The sequence below is a fragment of the Colobus angolensis genome, unplaced genomic scaffold, assembly GCF_000951035.1.
Source record: "Colobus angolensis palliatus isolate OR3802 unplaced genomic scaffold, Cang.pa_1.0 Scaffold175, whole genome shotgun sequence".
In the NCBI taxonomy this organism is placed as follows: Eukaryota; Metazoa; Chordata; class Mammalia; order Primates; family Cercopithecidae; genus Colobus; species Colobus angolensis.
This window is the reverse complement of record NW_012114877.1, coordinates 5,859,428-5,875,598: the sequence shown is the minus strand read 5'-3', so window position 1 is coordinate 5,875,598 and position 16,171 is coordinate 5,859,428. Positions and strand designations below refer to the sequence as shown.

At 44.6% G+C, this 16,171-nt stretch overlaps 1 protein-coding gene across 1 annotated transcript in view; it reads right to left on the bottom strand.

Annotated features, from left to right (window-relative positions):
- Window positions 1-16,171, bottom strand: part of CHN2 (chimerin 2) — a 384,101-nt gene that overhangs the window by 102,346 nt on the left and 265,584 nt on the right. Inside the window, 2 exon segments of the mRNA XM_011938647.1 lie at window positions 11,155-11,440; window positions 13,781-13,894. Of these exon segments, the coding sequence (XP_011794037.1) occupies window positions 11,155-11,440; window positions 13,781-13,894 (400 nt within the window).

The following is a 16,171-nucleotide window of genomic DNA, read 5'->3' as shown; positions in this document are numbered from 1 at the left end:
AGGCAGGAGAATCACTTGAACCCTGGAGGTGAAGGCTGCAGTGAGCCGAGATCGTGCCACTGCAGTCCAGCCTGGTGACAGAGGGAGACTCCGTCTCAAATTTAAAAAAAAAAAAAAAGAAGACTCTTTAGCAGAGTGCCTTAATCTTACTGAAATGCATTTAACTATAAGAAGTCTATATATGTATGTGTGTATATATATATATATGTTTTGGAGCCAGGAGGTAAAGGATGACAGCTGTATTCCAGCAGCGGCTTCTGGGTTATTTCCCATGTCTGCCTGGTAACCAAGATGCTACATTCCTACCCATTTCAGTAAACACTAGAGGTCCCCCTTTTCTGATTTAACACCACCATTTTAAAGAAGGGTAGTGTGGATTATTGGATTTAAATTAAAATGAACCTGAACTTGAATAGCTAAGCTTTCTCGATAATGGTGACAAGTAAGGTGAGTGGGAATGAAGGACAGCAGAAGGTGGCGGGGAGCTGACGGGTGTGTTCTAGTTCTTCTGGGGATGATGGCAGCTGCCAACTTAAATGCAGCACCAACATCCACTTACCCAAGCTCAAAGGCAAGGCAGGAACGAGCTGCCAGCCGAACTGGAACATCCAGAGACAGAGGCGGGCCGAAGGGCAGCTCTGCGAGAGGCTCAGATCTGGCCTCAGGACTCAGCTTCTCTCTCCCCATCTCCAGGCTCTACCTTCTCTAGGCTCCATTCTCAGGCTCTGTGGGGTGGCGGGAAGGTTTCAGCAGCCCAGGCTCTACTTCTTGTCTAATTGAGCCAAGCAGAAAGAGGGTGAAAGGCCTGGTTCCTGGAACTCACAGTAAAAGTCTGTTGTGTTCCCCTGGCTCTGACTTGACCACATGGCCACCCTTGAACCAACCACCCTAGCCGGGTACATGGGGTCCTTCCACGTGGCCTTGAATCAGAAATCCACCTCTGGGATTAGTGGGCAGATGTGACTCCACCAGAAGCTCCTAAACTAAGGTGGCTCTGGGTGGCAAAAATGACAGCTACTCACTGTGGGGGTGGAATGGGGAGACTGCCACATCCTGATGAAATAGACATAAAGATGGTAGCTGGAGAAGCCCAGGAGAGGTAAGAAAGTGGGTGACACCCAGTATAAGGCCAAAGAAGGAAAATAATGGGCTCTGCTAAAATTGTGTGTCCTCCTTCCAATCCTCCTGGTTCAATGTTGCTTTGAGCTTTGAGCTTTGGTATTTCCTCTGTACAGGGAAGAGAATGAGACCCAGTCGGCGGCTCCTCATTCGCCATACATATCAGAACTACACCTGCAAAACTGTTTCCCAATGACACAGGCCCTAGGCTTGTGTTGAAGTCTAAATTTAGGCTTGTGTACTTAGTGTGTAGTTGATGTTAAATAGTGATACACAGGTGTTTGGAGATAGAGAAAGGTTTATTTGATTTGATTAAAGTGAGAAGGTAGGAAGGTAGATTTTAAAAATTTGTTTTAATAAAAACTAGAAATGGGGAATTTTTAATGTGGCTAGGGAGTAAGAGAGGGAGATTTAGGGAATTGAGGAGGAAAGTCTGTGTTTTTAAAGTTTTAGATAATATTTTAAATAACTAGAGCATTATATGTGGCAGTCATTCTTTAAAAACTTCTCAAATTTATAAATCAAAATTTCAACTTTTACTTTGTCTCACTTACTTTCAACTTTTTCTCCCCTTACAAAGGTGGAAAATAATAACTCTGTCCTTCAACATTTTCTTCAATTTCTATAGCTTTTTCCTTCCAGTTTCTTCAAAAACAAAAATACAAAAGAGACAAACTCCCCTAATTAAAAAAAAACAAATTTAAAAAGTCAAGTATAATCTCAACATTCCATACTCAACAAAATACCCAATTTAGGTGAGGGGCTAAGATTCCTCAAACAAGAGTCTCTACTTCAACACTTACCAACTAAAAAACTAAGTGCCAATAGATGACCCACAGATGTAATGTAAATATACTCTCCATTTCTCACCTCAAATCTATTTAATTTAAAAAACCCCTTTAATCAAGAGAACTGTAAATACATATCCAAGTTATTATCTCTTATCTTTTTACCATATCATCCCACCTAGACTAATATACAAACATTAATATTTTATTCACAGCCAAAAACCACCATATAATTACTAAAAAGACAAAAACAGCCCATCAATTTCACCTTAAAAATAAAAGTAATCACCCTACATCTACCAACACTGTTCCTACAATTAAGCCAAATTAAAATATAAACAAGAGACTACCCTGACTTAAACATTATAAAAATTATCTTCCAGAATAAATTATTTAAAAGTCCCATGATTAAAAAGCCTCGATAAAATTCAAAACATTCAACAACCCCAGAGAGATCCCTAAAATTAAAACTCATATAGACTCAGCCTGTTGTCCCCCCACCGCCTAGTGACAGCCACTGGGAAGAGGTCTGAGGCTGTGCTCAGGGCAGGCACTCGGTGGGTCAGGTCCAGAAGAATGCCTTCTCATCGTAGCCTGTACAGTCCCCATAGGTGGACAGCAGTCCCAGGTGACAGCGTCATTTACCTCCTGCAGTCAAAGGTGATAAAAGTGATGGGATAATTCCTCTTAAACACCTCTCCGGAGATGTAAAAATATAAACATCTTGAAAAACTGGGCTCTTCATCAAACTGTGGCCCACCAATGTTTAGGGATCCCCAGGATCCTTCAGAGAATACATGATGTTAAAACTGATTTTATTACATTAATTGCCTTCTGTGACTGGCATTGCAACTAACCTTTAAGAAACTAACACTTGTTGAACTGTTGCCTAGCATATATTTTAAAGCCCACATTTACCTAAAAAGGCTGTAAGAACATTCCTCTTTTTCCCAACTGCACATCTGTGTGAGGCCAGAGCTTTTTCCTATACTTCAAACAAAACAATATATCCCAGGTTGAATACAGGAGCAGATGTGAGAAGCCAGCTGTCTTCTTTTAAGCCAGACATTAAAGAGATTTACAAAAATTTAAAAACAATGCCAATATTCTCATCACTTTTTATCTGGAAAACAGCGTTATGTTTCATGAAAATATGTTCTTCATACTAACACATTTATCACCATTTGTTTATTACTATTATGTTGAAAGAATTAAGAAATATTTTTTATTTTTCTATTTTACTTTCTAATACAGTAAATATCAAGATTTAACCCACATAAACAGAAGCTCTTTGGGGTCCTCAGTAACTTTAAAGAGTACAAAGGGGTTCTGAGGCCGAGAAGTTTGAGCACTTCTGGACTAGAATTAGATTCCTGGGATGATTTTTACAAGTCCTAGGCCCACTGAGCTGCCCACATGCTTATGCAGAGAAGGAGCACAGGCTACAGGAAGACACCCCCAAGCCACTGTGCAGCCTTATCTGTGCTATAAAACTTGAGGGAGGTGGGATGACTCAATGGGTTCATTGCTGAAAAATTTGTTTTGGACATTTTCACACATTCAGTTTGGCCCTTTGTGTCATCAGCATGTAACTCTCCTTTCAGCCACAAGATGGCACTATTTGCATAGAAAACACTTTCTCGGGGGCTGCGTCTCTAAATTAGCTGTTTCCTAGAGAGATTTTGGATGGGGACAAGTAAGGAGGGTTTGGCGTTTGGCCCATCATATCCCTCCACACGCTGAATGTATTAGGATGACTTTCCTCTTTTGTTCCTCTTTGAAAACACCGATATTGAGGAACTGGTAAAAAGAGATTCTTTCTAATATCCACCCAAAGAAACCACTACCTGACTCCTAAGAGACAGGCTAACTTTTCCTTGCCCCTTCATTAAATTCTTTAATCCTACTTCAGTTAATTATTTCTCATCATTTATATTTCAGGCAATAATTTCTGGAAAGGGGCCATGAAAAGGGAGCAAAGCCAAACCCTGAACCAGCACAGGTAACCGTAACCACCAGAGTTAACTGTGTGAAGAGTGTTTTTTTCCCAGAGGACTTTTCATGAGTTGTGTAAAAAGTAGAGAAAGAAGGCTAGGGTCTAATTTACAACATAAAAGAGCCTCAGGAATATAAGAGGCATGGGAAAAAGTGGGACAGGTGTCCTTGAAAGAAAATGCTCCAAAATGTTTGATCACCTTTACTCTGTTGTCTCCCCTTCCAACTAACCCAGGTTCTCAAGCCCTGCATCTGACAATCACCTGCGGAGCCAAAACAAGACGGACAGGTGCATTTCACCAGTGAAGACTTTGATTCCATAGCCAGGTGGGGCCAAACATGGGCATTTTTAATATATATTTTTAACTTTATTTATTTTTTTGGAGAAAGAGTCTCACTCCATCATCCAGGCTGGAGTGCAGTGGTGTGATCTGGGCTCAATACAACCTCCACCTTCTGAGTTCGGGTGATTCTCCTGCGTCAGCCTGCAGAGTAGCTGGGATTCAGGCATGTGCCACAGTGCCTGGCTAATTTTTTTTGTATTTTTAGTAGAGATGGGGTTTCACCATGTTGGCCGGGCTGGTCTTGAACTCCTGACCTCAAGTGATTCCCCGGCCTCGGCCACCCAAAGTGCTGGGATTACAGGCATGAGCCACCAAGCCCAGCCATGGGTATTTTTTTAAAAATCTCCCAGACTGAGTCCAACCTTCAGCCAGTTTGAGAACCACCAAGCCAACCAAATCAGCAGTCGCTCAGACTGAGTGATAAATCCCAAATCATTAGGGAAGTCTGGCTTAAACCAATGCTTGGTAAAACCCAGTTTCATGAGCGGATGTAATCTAAGTTAAATCAATTCTCACTGCATGCTATCCCTCCCCATTTTATAACTGTGAGTGGAAGGGCAGGAAGTTGGCTGGTCAGCGTCATCACGGTACCTGTCACCTACCATAATAGCTAAGTTATGCTCATCTTCATTTACCCTTGACTTTCGAGAAAAGACTGGGTGTGTCAGTTACATGTTATTTCCAAAGAACCTCCTGCAAAGAAAATCTATAGGTTCTTTAGACCCTGTAATGCAAGCGATCTTTTCCAGCTCCACAACGCTTTCTGCATTAACAATTCAGGCTCCTTCTCTGGCAAATTAGAATACACACCTCTGCTTGGTGAAGGGCAACGGGCAACATCATGTTTGAATCTACTGTCCTGAATGAAGTGGCCAAGCCTCTGCACCCCCTAAGACCAAGACCCCCTCCACAATGGCACAGTTGTGGGTCCCATCCAAAAAAAGGCCTCAAGAATCTTAACTCTAAGATAGCTGCTAAAAAGCATCCTTTTCTATCCAAGCCTCCTCGGTGTCACTGAAATACTTTCTATGCTATTGAGCCAGGTGCCTCAGTTTCCTGTCCCGCAAAACAGAATGGTTGCACGACATGGTCTCCACGATTCCCCTGCTCCTTCAGACTCCTGCTGCTCCTGATGCTACAAGAGTTGGTGGCCAGATCTTAGCCCAGTAAAGGAAGGAGCACGTGCTGAGAGAAGGTGCGGGAGATGCTGAGGCACCCTCTTGGTGAATTTGAGATACACTGATCCTTAGGGTGAACTTGGGGCAATGTGTTACATTTTAAAAGTTACCCATCCATTTTTCATTCAATCAGTGCTTGTTTCACCGAGTGAGGTGTGAGGCATTAGAATGAGGAAGTAGGCTGAGGAGTAGCCTCTGCCTTCCACTGATCTACCTCTGGGGAAAGAGACAGACATAGAAACCAGAGATTTTTAAATGCAGGTGGGAATCGGAACTGCCTGAGGCTTAAAACACACATTGGCGCGGGCCACCCCAGAGTCCCCCACACAGTGGCTCCTGGGAACGTGCATTTCTAACCAGCCTCTCAGGTGATGTTGATGCTGCTGGTTCCCGAGGGTCATGCTTTGAGAACCACTGATCAAAACAATGACGTTGGACACAGGGTGCTGAACTCTCATAAAGGTGGTGTGCAGCACGCCAGAGCAGGGAGGAGAGAGGAGGCTGAGTGTGGCAGGTTCTATTCAATAGTAGAAAAGGACAGCTGCACTGGACTCCACAGGCTGCCAGAGATGCCCGTGGCACCCACCTAGCTCTCCAGCATGCCTGGCCTGGAACTGGGGAGAATGTAACAGCTCACAGGCACCCCTCAACCAAGAGGGGACAGGAGGTGAGGCCTTAAACACTCCCACTTCAATTCCTCTTAGGAGCAGTTCTACCTGACTCCTGAGAAGGTGACCAGCTCCACAGCGTGCATATACCAGCCTCTCTCCTCCTCTATTTACCTGCCCGGCTTCTCCTCCTCTCCCTGGGATGCCTTTCCAAATTCCCCATCTGTACCAAACCCCAGTCTCAGGCTCTGCTTCTCCAAGGGGCCCAGGCTTAGACAGGCTGCAAATATCCTATGAGAAATTTGAACTCTGTCCTGTAGAAAAAGCAAATAAGAGCTTTTCCAGAATTACAGCAACAACAACAACACTCAGATGCGCACAGAGTCACCATGGGGACACCAGCTGTGAGATGCGAGCATGGCACTGGGGAGAACCACTCAGGACAGTCTCAACCTTGTACGAAGACTTCTGCTGGTAAGCAAGGGCTGGACATTCACTCCTTGGCCTGGCCACGGCCTCTGTTCAAGCACATTGTAGGGAATCATTCCTAGGCAAAGATACCGGGACAGGCCAGCAGATCACATGGTGGAAACAGTGAAATAACCAATGAAAGGACCAGCTTGGATATAAAGATGGGCAGCTGGAAAGGAAGAAAATAATTTAGAAAGAAAAACCAAACAAACAAACAAAAATGTGAGTGGGAAAGGAGAGGGGAGAGGTTCTCTGCTGAAACAGTTCATCTGTAAAGGAGGACAGCCCAGTAAGGTTGGAAGGTCTTCAGTCCAGAAAACATAACTCTCTTTGGTTTTGCAGGAAGAAAGTAGAAACCAAAGAGGGCTTCGGTGCCTGCCCTAAGAAAGCAAGAGGACTTCCCTCCTTCAAAGGCAACCAGTGATACTGGCTCTTGCATCCTTCAAGGGATATTTATAACTTTGCACAAAAAAAATATATGCAAAAGCTTTTTTTGGCTGGATGTGGTGGCTCATACCTGTAATCCCAGCTACTTGGGAGGCTGAGATGGGAGGATCGCTTGAGCCCACGAGTTTGAGACTAGCCTGGGCAATAAAGCGAGATCCTGTCTTTAAAAAATAAAATAAAGTTTTAAAAAAAAATCAATAAAAATATTTTTTTCTACTACTTTACTCAAATAATACCATACTGTACACACCACACTGCCAGGTCCTTTTCCATATAACAATTCCAGGTGCCCATTCCATATCAGCCCATATGAGGGTTCTCATTCTTTTCCTGGGGTTATGTGATATTCCTTAACACGGATGTACCATAATTCATTTATTTAAGCGATCTCAAATTGACGGACATTAAGGTCATTTTCTAATTTTTGCTGCTATAACAAATAGTGAAATGAATAAACTGGTATAACATATTCTTAATGTGCTTTTATTATATCGAGGGCATGGATGATTTTTTTCCCCACTAAAACATAGATGCAATTTAATATGACAAACCGTATTTATTGAATAAAAAGGTATTATCACAAACACTGTTGTCATATGTATTGGATTTGTAGGGTATACTTTATAAGAAAATACTAGTTATTATAGCTCGTAATAGCAGTTTTCTGTTTGCATGATCTGTTTTCAGAAACAGATCATGTAAATACTGAGTGACTTTTAGCATCACTTGCCTCAGGATGGCCAAAACCAAGAGTGTTCGCTCAAAGCACTAAGGGCAGTGAGCACAGAACGAGGCACATCTGCTCAGTTGATTTAAGAAGCTTTGAGCCTGGAATCAGGAAGCCTGGGTCTGATTCCTCACCCTGCCACTGTGAGCCTTTCAATAAAATAGGGAGGGTGATTCCTGCCCTATGGACCTGGCAAAGTGGTTCTGAGGGATAAAACGGGAAATTAGTTCGCATACGTGAAATATGTTTAACACTAAATGTCTGAGCTCATGTTAAATCTCCTGTTATTCCTTTGTTGCTTACAGTGCTGTATGTGAAGGTCAGTAGATAATCCATCTATGAAATAAGTTCTGAAATGCGTTTCATAGAAGAAATGACACTGGACGTGACCATTTTAATTAAATGCACCAAATGGTGGCCCACACACATCATAATGTTTTTAAATCCAGCCAAATAAAGAATCAGTGGGGAGACGGATCACTATTGGCTAACCATCACAACTTTTTTTTTCTGGCTTCCTCCCTTCCTCTCCATCTCATCTACAGTTATTAAAATCAAGTTTACTGCTAACAATCGTGATTGGAGAGAAATCTGGAAGCCATTCAAATCTGATGGAGTAGGTAATCTCTTTTTGCCAATTAACACTGTGTTAGTATTCTTGGATACATAGGTAACATCATCTCTCTGGATTCATTTGGAAATGATCAATAAAACAAACGAGAAAATGAAATTTAAGTACTCTGGAAACTGAAATGCTGGTGTGTCTGGAATTGAGAAATATTAGGAAACCTGCTCGTTTCACTCATTAAAACCTTCAAGACGTGTCCTTACCACAGCAAACAGGTGCCCTCCCCCGACCCACTCTTCTCAGTGAAGCCATTCAAGTTTCCGGTCCCTCTTTTCTAGTCACTGACTCCATGGCAACGGGCCACTGACCTGCCCTTAAGGGAAAGAGAATCTCTGGCAAGGCTGAGACTTTTAATAATTCCACTTGTCAACATAGGGCAGAGAGAAACGGATTTGTACCAAGTAACTTAACAAACCTACTAACAAAATGAGTAGCCCCCAGCAAGTGACCAGGCCCAGTGTCCACAGTGTCCCTTGGAACAACCAAACATGACATCATTAGTGTCCAAGAAAATCCACACCACTGACACCTGTCCATCAAACTGCTCAGAGAGCGTGGGTGTCTTCCTGCAATATCTTCTTGATTTGCCATTTCCCAGAAAGGGAAATGTATACTGGGTGGCTCATTCAAAGTGATTATTAATTGGATTACTAATTTCCTCCACCATTTATTTTTGACAAATAAATACAAAAATATCTGCACAAGAGGGCATATTTTGGGTTATAAGTTTCCTGATAGGAATAGTGTCCAGAAATATCAGTTTCTGTTGACCAAACTTCCCTCTCAGGGGAGGACAAGAATCTAGAAATATCACTTTCAATATCCAGGATCTCAACTCAGCCCTAACACAGAAGAGACACTCCTCCTGCTCTCCTTTTCCTTGAGATGTTCGAGTGTGCATCCTGTAGTTTGTAACAGATTGCCTTTGTGGTGGCTTTGCTCTCTGATTCAGAAATATAAACACTGCTTCAGAGTTTTATTTTACAATTCATCTTCTGATTTGTCATGGCTGGGAAGGTCGGCTTTCATATCTTCTCTTCTAAATTACTTTGGAAGAGATTTTGCAAACAGACTAAGGAATGGCTTTTGTCTGGACTGGAACAAACTGAAAGTTGGGACTCAAGTCCTCTCTCTCTTTTGTTAACATGTAAACAATCAGAAACCACACAATTTCCCAAAGCAATTATTTGGAAAATAATAAACAGGTGCTTTGGAGACACTGGGTTATAAAAAGAAAATGGCAAATTATATTTTCACGGGCCCAGCTGCTGCACTGATGTGATTCTGTGGAAGGTTCTCCTAGGATCTGAAGCTCAATCAGCAAATCAACTGAGATCATCCCTGTCTGCGCCAACGGGACCACGGTGCCACCCTGCCCTCCTCCCTCTCAGGGCTTTCTGATGAAGCCCCTCTGCCAATGCCAGTCCCAAGTCCGTCAGCCCGAGGCTCCTTTGCTTCCCATTGACACTGGACGACAGGAGGCCCGTTCTGGTTTACCGAGGATTAGCGACCACTGGAAGGAACAGTGTGGCGGGGCTGTACCTCCTATCGGCTTCTTTCTATCTGTCCCAGCCCTAGTGTGCCTGAGAAGCCGGGCTCAGCACCGACTCTGCAGGGGCTGACTGGCGTGCCTGGCTATCACTTTCCTTCAGTGGGAAACGGATAGGACCAGGCAAAGCAGATGGTCCCTCAAGGGGCACATCCCAAAAATCTGCTAGCAAACTCTGGTGGTGCCTTTCAAACACACAGTAACTTACTGGAAAGGAAAATCAGATCTCCCCGGCCACCTCCTGCCACAATCCACCCCTGCCTGCATATGTGCCCACTTAAGAGTCCTCGTGCCACAATCTACCCCCGTCTGCATATGTGCCCACTTAGGAGTCCTCCTGCCACAATCCACCCCCGCCTGCATATGTGCCCACTTAGGAGTTTTTTAATCCTTGGTGAGGCATAATAACTTTGTCTGGGGCAAAGGACAGCCTGTCTTTCTAAGCTTCCTAGAGATAGCCACGCTCCCATATCTGTCAGTGAAATGCTCCCATATCTGTGAGTGAAAGCTGGTATCTAAGTAAGACCACCTTTAAGAGACCTGACCTGTGGATCATGGGCAGTCACCCAGTTCTAAGAGAAGCAAATACAAATACCACGTATTTGGCAGGCTGGGTGGAACTACAGATGGAGCCAGTGACACCTCAAATGGCAACTGAAACTGTATTTCATCATAACATGCTAATGGAGGTTTTGTTTTTTTTTTTTTCTTTCAAACTCCAAATAAACCCACAAATGACTTGGTAGAAGTCCTAGGTCTGACTGTATGAATTTGAACAAATCATCAAACATTTCTGGGCTTCATCTGTAAAATGAGGGGCCTGGGCTAGAAGACTTTTTATTTTTTTATTTTTATTTTGAGACGGAGTCTCGCTCTGACGCCCAGGCTGGAGTGCAGTAGCGCGATCTCGTTCACTGCAAGCTCTGCTTCCCGGGTTCACGCCATTCTCCTGTCTCAGCCTCCCGAGTAGCTGGGACTACAGGCGCCCGCCACCACGCCCGGCTAATTTTTTGTATTTTTAGTAGAGACGGGGTTTCACCGTGTTAGCCAGGATGGTCTCGATCTCCTGACCTCGTGATCTGCCCGCCTCCACCTCCCAAGGTGCTGGGATTACAGGCGTGAGCCGCCGCGCCCGGCCTGAACTAGATTTGTAAGGTCCCTTTGGTACTAACATTCTAGACTTCTTTGGGTGGGGGTGGCTCTCCTTCAACATTCCAGCAAATCGCACCTACAGTTAACCCGCCTGTTGACTCGGCATGGACTAAAACGAGAGGGGCTGTTTCCATCACACACAGCTCACCTTGTCCACCGCTGTGTGTTCTTCGTGTGTGACGTTTGTTTTTCTTGGTTCATTTTTAGACTTGCTCAGCTTTCTGGATACTTTTTCTCTGAGTAGGGTGGCATATCCAATGTGTTCGTAGATGGGGTTAGTTGTCATTTTTGAAATGTACTCGGCAGCTTTTGTTTCTATGTACAGTGTTATCAAGCCATCTGTCACCAGATCGTGAATCGACTCAAACCTCTTCTCGCCCACAAAGTGTTTCCCGTCATGGAAGAGCCTGTAGTTTAAGGTCTGGTTTCCAAACCTGCCCATGACAGAATGAGGGATTACAACCACGTTAGAAATAAGCACAGTGTGGAATGATAATAACAGCAGCTAACGTTTTTTGGATACTTAGTGTAGCCCAGGCACAGGGCTAAGCACTTGATGTGATTTTTTTTCCCCTAATGATCATAGAGACCCTTTGAGATGGTGTAACGGTTATGCCTGTTTTACCGCAAAGGCAGCTGACACTTGAAGAGATGGCGGTTCCTGCTTGAGTTTACATGCCTGGAACAAGGCAGAGGTGGGGCTTAACCCCAGGCCGTCACATGGAGTCGTTTGATCCTAGAAATCCCTAAGGTCATTGTCAGTATCCTTCTCATTTGTAAAAGTCAGAGGGTAATGCCTGATTTACAACTATGTTACTTACAGACTTACTTAATGGGAACCAGCTCTCCTCTATACCTGGCAATTACTCTGCAAGGGATGTCCTGCCCCTCGTCCTGATGCCCCTTTATTATCGCATCTTTACCATCTCCAGCAGAGCACCCCATGCCTTCCACCCTAGTTGGTGCAACAGAAGGGAAGCAATAAGGTGTGCTAAACTCCCTGCTGGAGCCATTGCCAGCATTCCCACAATCTAATCTATAGGTTCCCTCCTCTCTGAGCCCTGGCCTTCCATCTATAGCCCCTACGAACTGCCAGCATCTGCTACTGAAGTGCTGGGAAGATAGGAAAGTATTTTGCACACCTAGAGCGCGTGATATAATAAGCTTTTTAAGTTCATCCTCATAATTACATTATTTAAGATACGTTGTAGACATATTGCAACTTGGAAAGTGTCACTCCATAGCCATAATAGGGAGATGGTACATGGAACACACCATTGTGGGCCTCGGAAGGGCTTCCACGGACACCATTCCCTCTGTGGAGAGAGGGTTTTCCAATTCCGAAGAGTTCACAAATGAACTTTTGAAAGACAATTCAGTTCTGAAATTGGATACCTTCCCCAAAATGTATAGGGCTGCGGCGAGGATCAAACGACAGAAAACATTTGATCAAGGTTTGAAAAGTGCCATAAATGTGCTGTCTTTCCTGTGTTGTGATGTTTAATAGTTGTGATTTTGTGGTAAAGGCTCAGTAGAGCCTGTTCTACTGGCTCGTTGGCCTGAAGGGTCATGACTGCCCTCACAACAGGTTCCTGGGATCAACAAGGTGATCTCTGAGAGAACCCCATGAGCAAATGCAGGTCTTGTGAGGTCTGCACGTACAAGGCCAGGTGAAGGAGCCCTTCCTTCAACATGGGCTGCTGGGAGCTGAGGCAGAGACGCTGCGGCCTCGGCCAGTTAGATGGTGCAGGCAGAAGCGGTTGTAGAAACACTAGCTTTCCAGATGGTTCTCCAGTTTACTGTGTGTCCATACTCAGAGTCCCAGTGTCCACACCTACTGATAGCATCTGTGACTGAGGAAATGTATACAACTTCTGATAGACTACTGGTACTTCAGAAACAAGTGAAGATACCAAGTAAGGAGTAGGGAGGGTAATTGTTTATGGTAGCGGGTTTCTGTTTGGGATGATGAGAAAGTTCTGGAAATGGATATGGAGATGTTTGCACAACATTGAGAATGTACTTAATGCCACTGAATTTTACTTAAAAATGGTAAAAGGAGGCCAGGCGCGGTGGCTCATGCCTGTAATCCCAGCACTTTGGGAGGCTGAGGCTCGAGACCAACCTGGCTAACATGGTGAAACCCCATCTCTACTAAAAATATAAAAAATTAGCCAGGCGTAGTGGCAGGCACATGTAGTCCCAGCTACTCAGGAGGCTGAGGGAGGAGAATGGTGTGAACCCAGGAGGCGGAGCTTGTAGTGAACCAAGACCACGCCACTGCACTCCAGCTTGGGTGACAGGGCAAGACTCTGTCTCAAAAAAAAAAAAAAAAAGGTAAAAGGAGACCAGATGCAGTGGCTGATGACTGTAATCCCAGGACTTTGGGAGGCTGAGACAGGCAGATGGCTTGAGCCCAGGAGTTCAAGACCAACCCAGGCAACATGGTGAGACCCCCCTTCTCTACAAAAAAAAAAAAAAAAAAAGAAAGAAAAAAAATTAGTCAGTCATGGTGGTGTGTGCCTGTGGTCTCAGCTACTCAGGAGGCTAAGGTGGGAGGCACTTGATCCTGGGAGGCAGAGGCTGCAGTGGGCAGTGATTGTACCACTGCACTCCAACGTGGGTGAGAGAGTGGGACCCCCCCCTCATAAAATAAACATGGGAAAAACGATTAATTTTGTGTTATGTATATTCTACTGCAATTCTTAAAAATGGGCAAACATCAGTGTAGCCACTTGTACAGCAATGAAAACAAGGAGTGAAATGCGCCTCACCTGAGAGCCAGTGTGTAGCATCCCGGTTGCCGCTGGCTTTCTCTAAGGATGTAGGCACCCTCCACGCCTCCGAGAAGCTCATCCGCCTGCTCCCGGGAGATGATCCCATGAAACCTGAAGGTGCGAGACCATCATTGCTCTGAACAGATCACATACAGAATAAGGACCACAAAGAACTAGCCTTACAAGGACGGCGGGGGCAGCCAGAATCGACAGCCCACCAGCTGAGTGAAGAGGGGAGTGACTGCTGCACATCTTAAGTGACTTGGAACCACCCCTCACATGCTCCAAACACAAGTATTCAAGCAGGCAAACAAAAGGAAGAATGCCCAGTCTACCTGGCTTTCTGCTATTGTCTTTGCTCTCAAGTTGAAAATGAAAGTTGAAACAAAAAGCCAGGTTACTCAACCATCCCAATCCCCCGCCTTTTTTTTAACCATGGGAAATAACAGAAGAGCAATGACCAGTTTAGCTCTCAGCTCAGAGAACTATGTGTTATCCTAATTGCAAGTGGACATTTATTGATTAGCAACCAGCTTGCTTCCGTTCAGGGTGATGTTAATTTTAGAGGCTCATTTTCTGGAAAACAGTAGTGATAATCAACATTCTTCCAGCTGGGGTGGGGAGTGAGGCAGTGCCAAGGGACTCCAAGCTTCTGGGAGAGGAGTAACACCTCTTTCTAGGATTACCCAACCTTGGAGAACTTTGGAGAATAAAATAGAGAATAAAGTTTCTGGATGGAGAAAAACTCCTTTACTTTCTTGAAAGGAAGAGGGGGAAAGGGAAGTCAGCTAAACAAGTTTTGTATCTTCCTCAGCAATGCAGAGATTAAGTTAGGGTACAAATGGAGAAGGATAACATTTTTAAAAGTGCCTATCACAATATTTATTTCCTAACTCCCTTTATCCTTAAAAAGTACACCTTCCAAGCTGAAGCTTCTGTCCAAGGAAAGTGAGGTCAGAAGCAGCCCGTGGCTTTGTGCTTCAAAATCTCTTCTTAAAGGTGTATAGCAGTGAGGGCCTGGAAGAAATAGGCTTTCTGGCTTCCCAAAGTTTGATTTTAAATCTCAAGAGCTGATGCCTGGAGGTCTTGGAGCAATGCTCTTCTGAGTGAGGATGAATGTTCTGTGCATCCCCAGTTCTGGTGGGAGGGATTGAGGCAGAGCCCAGTCTCAGGGGTTTAACTGGCCCTGCATAGCAGGTATGGATTGGAACTGGGAGGCCAGTTTATTGGGGCCTGGAGCAGAGGTGTTGGGCTTTGCCCGTGAGGCCACTGGACCTAGGAACCTTGCGGAGGAGCCTCTTGTGCAGCCTGAGCCAGCATGGAGAGGGTAGACGGCCTGGGCGAAGAGCCCTGGGGGCAGCCTTGCGATGGGTTGGTGGATGGGTTGGCAGTAAATGTGGGGGTGGGTGTGCGGGGGGAGGGGACGTGCAGCGGGAGAGTGGGAGGGGCAGACAGCATTGCCAATATTCCCACACATAAGTAGAAAAGACAAAAGCTGGGATGTCGAAGACACAACCTGTGGGCCAGAGTAACAACAGCAGGACAGGGCACACAGAGGGACCTGCCCCAGGTCCCTGCAGCAGAAGGGACAGGAAAAGGGGGAGTCTCTAAACCTAAAAGCAGTTAGATCTTTTTTTTTTTTTTTTTTTTTAAGAGACTGACTCTCACTCTGTAGCCCAAGCTGGAGTGCAGTGGCACAGTGGCGTGATCTCAGGTCACTGCAACCTCTGCCTCTAGGCCCAAGCGATGCTTGTGCCTCAGCCTCTCCAGTAGCTGGGACTACAGGTATGTGCCACCACGCTGGCTAATTTTTTGTATTTCAGTAGAGATGGGGGGGTCTCACCATGTTGCCCAGGGTGGTCTCGAACTCCTGAACTCAGGCGATGCTTGTGCTGGGAAGACAGGCATGAGCCACTGTGCCCAGCCAGAAGCAGCTAAGTTTTACGTTTCCTTTTTTTAACGCTTGATTTCGAGTATGCATACTTTTTCTATTTTTATTTTTAATTGATACATAATTATTGTACATATTTATGGGGAATGTGTGATATTTTCATACATAAGTACAGTGTGTAATGATCAAATCAGGGTAATCAGGATGCCCATCACCTCAAGCATTTATTGTTTCTTTATGTTGGGAACATTTGAAAGCCTCTCTTAGCTATTTTGGAGTATACAATAAATTGTTTTAACTATAGTCACCTTGCCGTGCTATTGAACACGAGAACTTAAGTTTTAATTCACTTGAATTGGCAAGTTTAAGTGATCGACAGCATCAAACGCTGTCAAGAACTAAATTAAATTCAATCATTCAAAAGAAGAAAATGACAATTTTGTGCACCTGAAGACCCAGTCTGTGGCTTGTCATCCCCTTTATGCATGGGTTCTAAA